The following is a 12,467-nucleotide window of genomic DNA, read 5'->3' on the forward strand; positions in this document are numbered from 1 at the left end:
GGAGACAGAGAGATGGAGTCTTTGGCAGTGTGATGGAAAGACAGGAGACAGAGAGATGGAGTCTTTGGCAGTGTGATGGACAGACAGGAGACAGAGAGATGGAGTCTCTGGCAGTGTGATGGACAGACAGGAGACAGAGAGATGGAGTCTTTGGCAGTGTGATGGACAGACAGGAGACAGAGAGATGGAGTCTTTGGCAGTGTGATGGACAGACAGGAGACAGAGAGATGGAGTCTTTGGCAGTGTGATGGACAGACAGGAGACAGAGAGATGGAGTCTTTGGCAGTGTGATGGACAGACAGGAGACAGAGAGATGGAGTCTTTGGCAGTGTGATGGACAGACAGGGAGATGGAGTCTTTGGCAGTGTGATGGACAGACAGAGAGATGGAGTCTTTGGCAGTGTGATGGACAGACAGGAGACAGAGAGATGGAGTCTTTGGCAGTGTGATGGACAGACAGGAGACAGAGAGATGGAGTCTTTGGCAGTGTGATGGACAGACAGGAGACAGAGAGATGGAGTCTTTGGCAGTGTGATGGACAGACAGGAGACAGAGAGATGGAGTCTTTGGCAGTGTGATGGACAGACAGGGAGATGGAGTCTTTGGCAGTGTGATGGACAGACAGAGAGATGGAGTCTTTGGCAGTGTGATGGACAGACAGAGAGATGGAGTCTTTGGCAGTGTGATGGACAGACAGAGAGATGGAGTCTTTGGCAGTGTGATGGACAGACAGAGAGATGGAGTCTTTGGCAGTGTGATGGACAGACAGGAGACAGAGAGATGGAGCCTTTGGCAGTGTGATGGACAGACAGGGAGATGGAGTCTTTGGCAGTGTGATGGACAGACAGGAGACAGAGAGATGGAGTCTTTGACAGTGTGATGGACAGACAGAGAGATGGAGTCTTTGGCAGTGTGATGGACAGACAGAGAGATGGAGTCTTTGGCAGTGTGATGGACAGACAGGAGACAGAGAGATGGAGTCTTTGGCAGTGTGATGGACAGACAGGAGACAGAGAGATGGAGTCTTTGGCAGTGTAATGGACAGACAGAGAGATGGAGTCTTTGGCAGTGTGATGGACAGACAGAGAGATTGAGTCTTTGGCAGTGTGATGGACAGACAGAGAGATGGAGTCTTTGGCAGTGTGATGGACAGACAGAGAGATGGAGTCTTTGGCAGTGTGATGGACAGACAGAGAGATGGAGTCTTTGGCAGTGTGATGGACAGACAGAGAGATGGAGTCTTTGGCAGTGTGATGGACAGACAGAGAGATGGAGTCTTTGGCAGTGTGATGGACAGACAGAGAGACAGAGAGATGGAGTCTTTGGCAGTGTGATGGACAGACAGGAGACAGAGAGATGGAGTCTTTGGCAGTGTGATGGACAGACAGAGAGATGGAGTTTTTGGCAGTGTGATGGACAGACAGAGAGATGGAGTCTTTGGCAGTGTGATGGACAGACAGAGATATGGAGTCTTTGGCAGTGTGATGGACAGACAGAGAGATGGAGTCTTTGGCAGTGTGATGGACAGACAGAGAGATGGAGTCTTTGGCAGTGTGATGGACAGACAGAGAGATGGAGTCTTTGGCAGTGTGATGGACAGACAGGAGACAGAGAGATGGAATCTTTGGCAGTGTGATGGACAGACAGAGAGATGGAGTCTTTGGCAGTGTGATGGACAGACAGAGAGATGGAGGGAGAGGGGGAAAGACATTATGTTTTAATAACAGGAGGAGAGGAGGGAGAGGGGGAAAGGAGAGGAAAGAGACAGATGGAAGGAGACCCCAGAAGAGTTAAGAGATGGCTGAAGAGGAAGGGGGGAAAGAAGAGGAAGGGATAAAAGAAGAGGAAGGGTGAAGGGGAAGGGGGAAAAGAAGAGGAAGGGGGAAGAGAAGTGGAAGGAGAAGAGGAAGGGAAGAGAAGAGGAAGGGGGAAGTGAAGAGGAAGGGGGAAGTGAAGAGGAAGGGGGAAGAGAAGTGGAAGGAGAAGAGGAAGGGAAGAGAAGCGGAAGGGAGAAGTGAAGAGGAAGGGAAGAGAAGAGAAGATGAAGGGGAAGAGAAGGGGGAGGAGAAGAGGAAGGGAAGAGAAGAGGAAGGGAGAAGTGAAGAGGAAGGGAAGAGAAGATGAAGGGGGAAGAGAAGGGGGAGGAGAAGAGGAAGGGAAGAGAAGAGGAAGGGGGAAGAGAAGAGGAAGGGGGAAGAGAAGGGGGAGGAGAAGAGGAAGGGAAGAGAAGAGGAAGGGGGAAGAGAAGAGGAAGGGAAGAGAAGAGGAAGGGGGAAGAGAAGAGGAAGGGAAGAGAAGATGAAGGGGAAGAGAAGAGGAAGGGAAGAGAAGAGGAAGGGGGAGGAGAAGAGGAAGGGGGAAGAGAAGAGGAAGGGAGAGAAGAGGAAGGGAAGAGAAGAGGAAGGGGGAGGAGAAGAGGAAGGGAAGAGAAGAGGAAGGGAAGAGAAGAGGAAAGGGGAGGAGAAGAGGAAGGGAAGAGAAGAGGAAGGGGGAGGAGAAGAGGAAGGGGGAAGAGAAGAGGAAGGGAGAGAAGAGGAAGGGAAGAGAAGAGGAAGGGGGAAGAGAAGAGGAAGGGAAGAGAAGATGAAGGGGAAGAGAAGAGGAAGGGAAGAGAAGAGGAAGGGGGAGGAGAAGAGGAAGGGGGAAGAGAAGAGGAAGGGAGAGAAGAGGAAGGGAAGAGAAGAGGAAGGGGGAGGAGAAGAGGAAGGGAAGAGAAGAGGAAGGGAAGAGAAGAGGAAAGGGGAGGAGAAGAGGAAGGGAAGAGAAGAGGAAGGGGGAGGAGAAGAGGAAGGGGGAAGAGAAGAGGAAGGGAGAGAAGAGGAAGGGAAGAGAAGAGGAAGGGGGAGGAGAAGAGGAAGGGAAGAGAAGAGGAAGGGGGAGGAGAAGAGGAAGGGGGAGGAGAAGAGGAAGGGAAGAGAAGAGGAAGGGAAGAGAAGAGGAAGGGGGAGGAGAAGAGGAAGGGAAGAGAAGAGGAAGGGAAGAGAAGAGGAAGGGAAGAGAAGAGGAAGGGAAGAGAAGAGGAAGGGGGAGGAGAAGAGGAAGGGAAGAGAAGAGGAAGGGGGAAGAATCAAAAAATCAAATCAAATTTATTTATATAGCCCTTCGTACATCAGCTGATATCTCAAAGTGCTGTACAGAAACCCAGCCTAAAACCCCAAACAGCAAGCAATGCAGGTGTAGAAGCACGGAAGGGGGAAGAGAAGAGGAAGGGGGAAGAGAAGGGGAAGGGGGAAGAGAAGGGGGAAGAGAAGAGGAAGGGGGAAGAGAAGAGGAAGGGGGAAGAGAAGAGGAAGGGAAGAGAAGAGGAAGAGAAGAGGAAGGGAAGAGAAGAGGAAGGGAAGAGAAGAGGAAGGGAAGAGAAGAGGAAGGGGGAGGAGAAGAGGAAGGGAAGAGAAGAGGAAGAGAAGAGGAAGGGAAGAGAAGAGGAAGGGAAGAGAAGAGGAAGGGGGAGGAGAAGAGGAAGGGAGAGAAGAGGAAGGGAAGAGAAGGGGGAAGAATGAAGAGAACATTACTCGTCCCCTGTCACTTTATTAATGTTTGTTTATCTCTCTCCTTAGTAAACACATGTGTGTGAAGGATATAGAGATGAATGATCAGAATGGACAGTACCTGATGAGACAGAGTGAGGAGTACACAACACTACTACCTCCATACATACTATAGTACACAACACTACTACCTACATACTATAGTACACAACACTACTACCTCCATACATACTATAGTACACAACACTACAACACTACTACCTCCATACATACTATAGTACACAACACTACAACACTACTACCTACATACTATAGTACACAACATTACTACCAACATACATACTGTAGAACACAACACTACTACCTCCATACATACTATAGTACACAACACTACTACCAACATACATACTATAGTACACAACACTACAACACTACTACCTCCATACATACTATAGTACACAACACTACTACCAACATACATACTATAGCACACAACACTACTACCTACATATATACTATAGTACACAACACTACTACCTACATACTATAGCACACAACACTACAACACTACTACCTACATATATACTATAGTACACAACACTACTACATACATACTATAGTACATAACACTACTACCTCCATACATACTATAGTACACAACACTACAACACTACTACATACATACTATAGTACACAACACTACTACCTACCATGCTATTTGTTGCTTGTTGTAAATTAACGTTGTTGTTACCATGGTATCTGTTAGCAGGTATGAAGGTGTACATCGACCCGTTCACCTACGAAGATCCCAACGAGGCGGTTAGAGACTTCGCTAAAGAGATAGACGTGTCCTTCGTCAAGATAGAGGAGGTCATTGGAGCTGGTCAGTACCTCCGTCTACCTCCTAGACCTCTATACCTCCTTCTACCTCTACCTCCTACCTCTAAAGAGATAGTCGTGTCCTTCATCAAGGTAGAGGAGGTCATTGGAGCTGGTCAGTACCTCCGTCTACCTCCTAGACCTCTATACCTCCTTCTACCTCTACCTCCTACCTCTAAAGAGATAGACGTGTCCTTCATCAAGGTAGAGGAGGTCATTGGAGCTGGTCAGTACCTCCGTCTACCTCCTAGACCTCTATACCTCCTCCTACCTCTACCTCTACCCCTAAAGAGATAGACGTGTCCTTCATCAAGGTAGAGGAGGTCATTGGAGCTGGTCTATACCTCTCTGTGTACTTCACTATTTTTTTGCTCTCTTTTCAACCCCGTCTCTTCCCCTCCTCCCTGTTCTATTCTTCTCCTGCTCCTCTCTCTTCATCTCCTCTCTCTGCTCCTTCTCTCCATGTTATTTAATTCAAGGGGCTTTATTAACATGGGAAACATGTTAACATTGCCAAAGCAAGTGAAATGGATTATAAACAAAAGTGAAATTAACAACCACGAATGAACGGTCCAACATTACACTCACAAAAGTTTCAATATAAATATTGTAAATGTTATATTATGTCTATCTATTCTCTCACGCTCTTAATTTCTCCAGAGTCCTTCACTTGTCCCTCCTCTCTCTCTCTCTTTCCCTTCTACCCTCCTCTCTCTCTCTCTCTGTCTCTGTTACTCTCTCTCTCTCTCTCTCTCTCTCTCTCTCTCTCTCTCTGTCTCTGTTTCTCTCTCTCCCTGTCTCTCTCTCTCTCTCTCTCTCTCTCTCTCTCTCTCTTTCTCCCTCTCTCTCTCTCTCTCTCTCTCTCTCTCTCTCTCTGTCTCTGTTTCTCTCTCTGTCTCTCTCTCTCTCTCTCTCTCTCTCTATCTCTCTCTCTGTCTCTGTTTCTCTCTCTCTGTCTCTGTTTCTCTGTTTCTCTCTCTCTCTCTCTGTTTCTCTCTCTCTCTCTCTCTCTGTCTCTCTCACCTATCTATGTCTCTCTGTCTCTCTGTCTCTCTCTCTCTCTCTGTCTCTGTCTCTCTCTCTGTCTCTCCATGTCTGTCTCTCTCTCTGTCTCTCGCACCTATCTCTGTCTCTCTGTCTCTCTCTCTCTCTCTCTCTCTCTCTCTCTCTCTGTCTCTCTCTCTGTCTCTCCCTGTCTGTCTCTCTCTCTGTCTCTCTCTCTGTCTCTCCCTGTCTGTCTCTCTCTCTCTCTCTCTCTCTCTCAGTATTAGTGGGTCATGTAGAATATCAGTCCTATCAGTTGAACTGACCTGTGTTCCAAACAGCACCTTGTCTCCTATTTAGTGCACTACTTTTGACCCGGGCCATTTGGGATGTAACTAAGTCCACTAATCTACCCTCTGGCTACCACTCTGTTCCACATTACTGAGGCAGAGGGATAGTGTGTGTGTGCTACTGTAGTGTTAGTCTGGATTTCTGTCTCCGTGGATACCAGGTTTCCCCTCAGGTCCTCTCTCTGTCTCTATCTCTCTTTATTTTCTTCTCTTTTCTTCTCTTTTCTTCTCTCTCTCTTTCTTTCTCGCTCTCTTTCTCTCTCGCTCTTTCCTTCCTTCTCTCTCTCTCTCTACTCTCTCTCTCTCTCTCTCTTGCGTGTCCAATGGGTAAGGCAGGTTCAGCGGTCGGTGGGTGTGTCCTCACATCTAACTAGCACAACAAACTAGTTCCTGCCACAGTCAGCTGTTAGATGATCCAAGTAGCCCTCCTCAGCCACAGTCAGCTGTTAGATGATCCAAGTAGCCCTCCTCAGCCACAGTCAGCTGTTAGATGATCCAAGTAGCCCTCCTCAGCCACAGTCAGCTGTTAGATGATCCAAGTAGCCCTCAGCAGCCAACTAACAATAGCATGTGTGTCTCTTCTCTTGGAGAGGTGTGCTGTTAACAGTGTGTGTATGTTCCAGGTGAGTTTGGAGAGGTCTGTCGAGGCAGACTGAAGGTCCCTGGGAAGAAGGAGAACTATGTGGCCATCAAGACTCTGAAAGGAGGATACACTGACAAACAGAGGAGGGACTTCCTGTCTGAGGCCTCCATCATGGGTCAGTATCATGTGGAGGAGTGGGGGGGGGACTCTGAAAGATGGATACACTAACTAACAGAGGAGGGACTTCCTGTCTGAGGCCTCTATCATGGGTCAGCATCGAGGAGGGGGGGGGGCTCTGAAAGATGGATACACTAACTAACAGAGGAGGGACTTCCTGTCTGAGGCCTCCATCATGGGTCAGTATCATGTGTGTGGGGCTCTGAAAGATGGATACACTAACTAACAGAGGAGGGACTTCCTGTCTGAGGCCTCTATCATGGGTCAGCATCGAGGAGGGGGGGGGGGGGGCTCTGAAAGATGGATACACTGACAAACAGAGGAGGGACTTCCTGTCTGAGGCCTCCATCATGGGTCAGTATCGTGTGGAGGAGTGGGGGGGGGGGACTCTGAAAGATGGATACACTAACTAACAGAGGAGGGACTTCCTGTCTTAGGCCTCTATCATGGGTCAGCATCGAGGAGGGGGGGCTCTGAAAGATGGATACACTAACTAACAGAGGAGGGACTTATCTTTCATATGCACAGGAAACAACACGGTACTATGCAGTACTATGCAGTACTATGCAGTACTATGCAGAGCTAACTTGTCCTCGAAACAGTGCAACAGCTACAGAAAATATTCAATGAAAAACAATGTGTATTAATGTGTTTTAATGTGTATTAATGTGTATTGTGTGTCTATTAATGTGTATTAATGTATATTAATGTGTGTATTCATGTGTTTTAATGTGTATTAATGTGTATTGTGTGTGTATTAATGTGTGTATTAATGTGTCAGGTCAATTCCAATCTGTAGGTCAGTTCCAGCACCCCAATATCATCCACCTGGAAGGAGTCATCACGGCCTCCTGTCCTGTTATGATACTGACTGAGTTTATGGAGAATGGGGCCCTCGACAGCTTCCTTAGGGTGAGGAGGGAGGGAGGGAGGCAGGGAGGGAGGGAGAGATGGATGGAGGGAGGGAGGGAGAGAAGGAGAGAAGGGAGGGAGGGAGGGAGGGAGGGAGGCAGGGAGGGGGAGAAGGAGAGAGAGTGAGAAGGGAGGGAGGGAGAGGGAAGGAGTCATCACAGCTTCCTGTCCTGATACTGACTGAATTTATGGAGAATGGGGCCCTCGACAGCTTCCTTAGGGTGAGGAGGGAGGGAAGGAGAGAGGGAGAGAGGGTGAGAAGGGAGGGAGGGAGGGAGTTTATGGAGAATGTGGCCCTCGACAGCTTCCTTAGGGTGAGGAGGGAGGGAAGGAGAGAGGGAGAGAGGGTGAGAAGGGAGGGAGGGAGGGAGGGAGGGAGGGAGTTTATGGAGAATGTGGCCCTCGACAGCTTCCTTAGGGTGAGGATGAGGGGAGGGGTCTATCTGTAGTCTGTCTGTAGTCTGTATCTGTCTGTTTCATCGTTGATATTCTCTCCTCCAGTTAAACGATGGTCAGTTCACACCTATCCAGCTGGTGGGAATGTTACGTGGGATAGCATCAGGTAGGAAGTACACTTTATTTAATGTTTAACGGCTAAGGGCTCAGGTTCTGAGGCACGACACAACTCTGAGTATACAGCCCTTGGCTGTGTTATATTGGCCTTATACCACGAACCCCTGAGGTGCCTTACTGCTATTAGAAACGGGTTACCAACTTAATTAGAGCAGTAAAAATAAATGTTTTGTCATATGGTCTGATATACCACGGTTGTCAGCCAATCAGCATTCAGGGCTGGAACCACCCAGTTTCTATAATTATTCGTGCAGGTGTATGACGTCACCCTGACCCTAGTGTTGTGTGCTGCTTGTCTGTTTATGTGTCACTTCCCCCTCCTGTCTCCAGGTATGAAGTATCTATCGGAGATGAGCTATGTCCATCGAGACCTGGCAGCTCGCAACATCCTAGTCAACTCTAACCTGGTCTGTAAGGTATCTGACTTCGGCCTGTCACGATTCCTCCAGGAGAACTCCTCTGACCCCACATACACCAGCTCACTGGTAAATATACCCTAAATACACCCTATCTACCCCTCTAACTACCTTCTAACTACCCCTACCTAAGATACACCAGCTCACTGGTAAATATACCCTAAAATATCCCTATCTACCCCCCTAACTACCCCTTCCTAACCCTAACCAGCTCACTGGTAAATATACCCTCTAACTACCCATACCTAACATACACCAGCTCACTGGTAAATACACCCTATCTACCCCTCTAACTACCCTCTAAGTACCTTCTAACTACCCCTTCCTAACCCTACCCAGCCTCTAACTACCTTCTAACTACCTTTACCTAACCCTAACTACCTCTACCTAACCCTAACTACCCCTACTTACCCCCTAACTACCCCTACCTTGTAAATTAGAATATAACATGTTTCTAAACTCTTCTACATTAATGTGGATGCTACCATGATTACAGATAATCCTGAATGAATCATGAATAATGATGAGTGCAAATATCATTCAACCCAAAAATGCTAACCTCCCCTGTTATTGTAATGGTGAGATGTTAGCATGTCTTGGGGGTATGATATAAAATGCTAACCTCCCCTGTTATTGTAATGGTGAGAGGTTGGCATGTCTTGGGGGTATGATCTAAAATGCTAACCTCCCCTGTTATTGTAATGGTGAGAGGTTAGCATGTCTTGGGGGTATGATATAAAATGCTAACCTCCCCTGTTATTGTAATGGTGAGAGGTTGGCATGTCTTGGGGCTATGATATAAAATGCTAACCTCCCCTGTTATTGTAATGGTGAGAGGTTGGCATGTCTTGGGGGTATGATCTAAAATGCTAACCTCCCCTGTTATTGTAATGGTGAGAGGTTGGCATGTCTTGGGGGTATGATCTAAAATGCTAACCTCCCCTGTTATTGTAATGGTGAGAGGTTAGCATGTCTTGGGGGTATGATATAAAATGCTAACCTCCCCTGTTATTGTAATGGTGAGAGGTTGGCATGTCTTGGGGGTATGATATAAAATGCTAACCTCCCCTGTTATTGTAATGGTGAGAGGTTGGCATGTCTTGGGGGTATGATATAAAATGCTAACCTCCCCTGTTATTGTAATGGTGAGAGGTTAGCATGTCTTGGGGGTATGATATAAAATGCTAACCTCCCCTGTTATTGTAATGGTGAGAGGTTGGCATGTCTTGGTGCTATGATATAAAATGCTAACCTCCCCTGTTATTGTAATGGTGAGAGGTTAGCATGTCTTGGGGCTATGATATAAAATGCTGACACCAAAGTGACACCATACATTAATTACCATTCATTTCTATTGAGCACGAAATAATCAGAAACACAACCTAAACAAACAGCATCCAACAACTCTGTAGAGTCACAAGCTGGATGTAGTCACTGCTATGAACATGGAACCAAATACTGTGTATTACTTTAATACACATAGAAATGAATTTGTCCCAATACTTATGCGCCCCTAATATGGGGGGGGACTATGTACATAAAGTGCTGTAATTTCTAACCGGTTTCATCAAATGAAAACTGAACCTCCCTCTCCCTCCTCCCTCCCTCCCTCCCTCTCTCCCCCCTCCCTCTCCCTCCTCCCTCCCTCTCCCTCCTCCCTCCCTCCCTCCTCCCTCTCCCTCCTCCCTCCCTCTCTCCTCCCTCCCTCTCTTCCCCCTCCCTCTCCCTCCTCCCTCCCCTCCTCCCCTCCTCCCGCCCTCTCCCTCCCTCCCACCCTCCCTCTCCCTCCCTCCTCCCTCCCTCCCTCCCTCCCTCTCCCTCCCTCCTCCTCTCTATAGGGTGGTAAAATCCCCATACGTTGGACAGCTCCAGAGGCGATCGCGTTCAGAAAGTTTACATCGGCCAGTGACGCGTGGAGCTACGGCATCGTGATGTGGGAGGTGATGAGCTTCGGGGAACGGCCGTACTGGGACATGAGTAACCAGGATGTAAGGGTTATTTCTATTTCTTTATATCTGATTTGATTGGTTCCAGACAGAAGTGTTTTTTTACAATTTCAGTGAAGACAGACGTACTTTGAGCCGTTGTTTGGTCCCACTCCCTACCTAACACTGACCCCCCACTAGTGTCCCACTCCCTACCTAACACTGACCCCCCCCACCCCCCACTAGTGTCCCACTCCCTACCTAACACTGACCCCCCCCCTAGTGTCCCACTCCCTACCTAAGACTGACCCCCCCCCCCACTAGTGTCCCACTCCCTACCTAACACTGACCCCCCCCACTAGTGTCCCACTCCCTACCTAACACTGACCCCCCCCCACACTAGTGTCCCACTCCCTACCTAACACTGACCCCCCCCACTAGTGTCCCACTCCCTACCTAACACTGACCCCCCCCACTAGTGTCCCACTCCCTACCTAACACTGACCCCCCCCACCCCCCACTAGTGTCCCACTCCCTACCTAACACTGACCCCCCCCACTAGTGTCCCACTCCCTACCTAACACTGACCCCCCCCGCCCCCCACTAGTGTCCCACTCCCTACCTAACACTGACCCCCCCCTAGTGCCCCACTCCCTACCTAACACTGACCCCCCCCTAGTGCCCCACTCCCTACCTAACACTGACCCCCCCTAGTGTCCCACTCCCTACCTAACACTGACCCCCCCCCACTAGTGTCCCACTCCCTACCTAAGACTGACCCCCCCCACACTAGTGTCCCACTCCCTACCTAACACTGACCCCCCCTAGTGTCCCACTCCCTACCTAACACTGACCCCCCCCCACTAGTGTCCCACTCCCTACCTAAGACTGACCCCCCCCACACTAGTGTCCCACTCCCTACCTAACACTGACCCCCCCCACCCCACTAGTGTCCCACTCCCTATCTAACACTGACCCCCCCCACACTAGTGTCCCACTCCCTACCTAACACTGCCTCCCCCCCTAGTGTCCCACTCCCTACCTAACACTGACCCCCCCCCACTAGTGGCCCACTCCCTACCTAACACTGACCCCCCCCACCAGAGTGTCCCTCCTCTCTCCACTCCCTACCTAACACTGACCCCCCCCCCCCCACCAGAGTGTCCCTCCTCTCTCCACTCCCTACCTAACACTGAACCCCCCCACCAGGTGATCAATGCTATAGAACAGGACTACCGTCTGCCCCCCCCACCAGAGTGTCCCTCCTCTCTCCACTCCCTCATGTTGGACTGTTGGCAGAAAGAGAGAGCTGCTCGTCCACGATTCGCCAACGTGGTCTCAGCGCTCGATAGGCTGATCAGAAACCCCGCCTCCCTGAAGATCACACAGCCGGACGGACCTGGGTAAGAGAGAGAGAGGGAGAGGGAGAGAGTGTGTCTCGGGGGGGGGGGGACTATGATATTAATATGAGCCAAACTCCCTTCAGTTCATAACCTTTCATTTCTCTCTCCTCCTCTTTAGGTATATAGTGTCTCCTCTCCTGTTACACCTCTCCTCAACCTGTCAATCCATGTTACAGTAAAACAACCTCATCATGATTCATAATGTCTCCCCCTCTCCTCCCCTACAGTAAAACAACCTCATCATGATTCATAATGTCTCCCCCTCTCCTCCCCTACAGTAAAACAACCTCATCATGATTCATAATGTCTCCCCCTCTCCTCCCCTACAGTAAAACAACCTCATCATGATTCATAATGTCTCCCCCTCTTCTCCCCTACAGTAAAACAACCTCATCATGACTCATAATGTCTCCCCCTCTTCTCCCCTACAGTAAAACAACCTCATCATGATTCATAATGTCTCCCCCTCTTCTCCCCCAGTTCCTCCCAGCCCCTGTTAGACCAGCGCCCCCCCCCCTCCCCTGTCAGCCTGTGGGTCTGTCTCAGAGTGGCTTCATGCTATCAAGATGTCTCGTTATGAAGAGAGCTTTACACAGGCAGGATTCACCAACCTGGAGGTCATCGCACAGATCTCTACAGAGTACGTATTACACACTACATACTACACACTACACACTACATACTACACATTACACACTACACAGAGCACACTCACACAATTATTAAACTCTCACTCTCCCCCTCTCTCTCTCTCTCTCTCTCTTTCTTTCTCTCTTT

At 49.1% G+C, this 12,467-nt stretch overlaps 1 protein-coding gene across 1 annotated transcript in view; it reads left to right on the forward strand.

The window, feature by feature from the left end:
* LOC110518852 (ephrin type-B receptor 4b) overlaps positions 1-12,467 on the forward strand; it is a 61,808-nt gene that overhangs the window by 44,393 nt on the left and 4,948 nt on the right. The window contains 10 exon segments of the mRNA XM_036987008.1: positions 3,558-3,622; positions 4,255-4,371; positions 6,325-6,459; positions 7,261-7,373; positions 7,875-7,935; positions 8,277-8,431; positions 10,201-10,350; positions 11,497-11,690; positions 12,171-12,198; positions 12,200-12,330. Of these exon segments, the coding sequence (XP_036842903.1) occupies positions 3,558-3,622; positions 4,255-4,371; positions 6,325-6,459; positions 7,261-7,373; positions 7,875-7,935; positions 8,277-8,431; positions 10,201-10,350; positions 11,497-11,690; positions 12,171-12,198; positions 12,200-12,330 (1,149 nt within the window).

This window comes from Oncorhynchus mykiss, chromosome 9 (assembly GCF_013265735.2).
Source record: "Oncorhynchus mykiss isolate Arlee chromosome 9, USDA_OmykA_1.1, whole genome shotgun sequence".
Classification (NCBI taxonomy): Eukaryota; Metazoa; Chordata; class Actinopteri; order Salmoniformes; family Salmonidae; genus Oncorhynchus; species Oncorhynchus mykiss.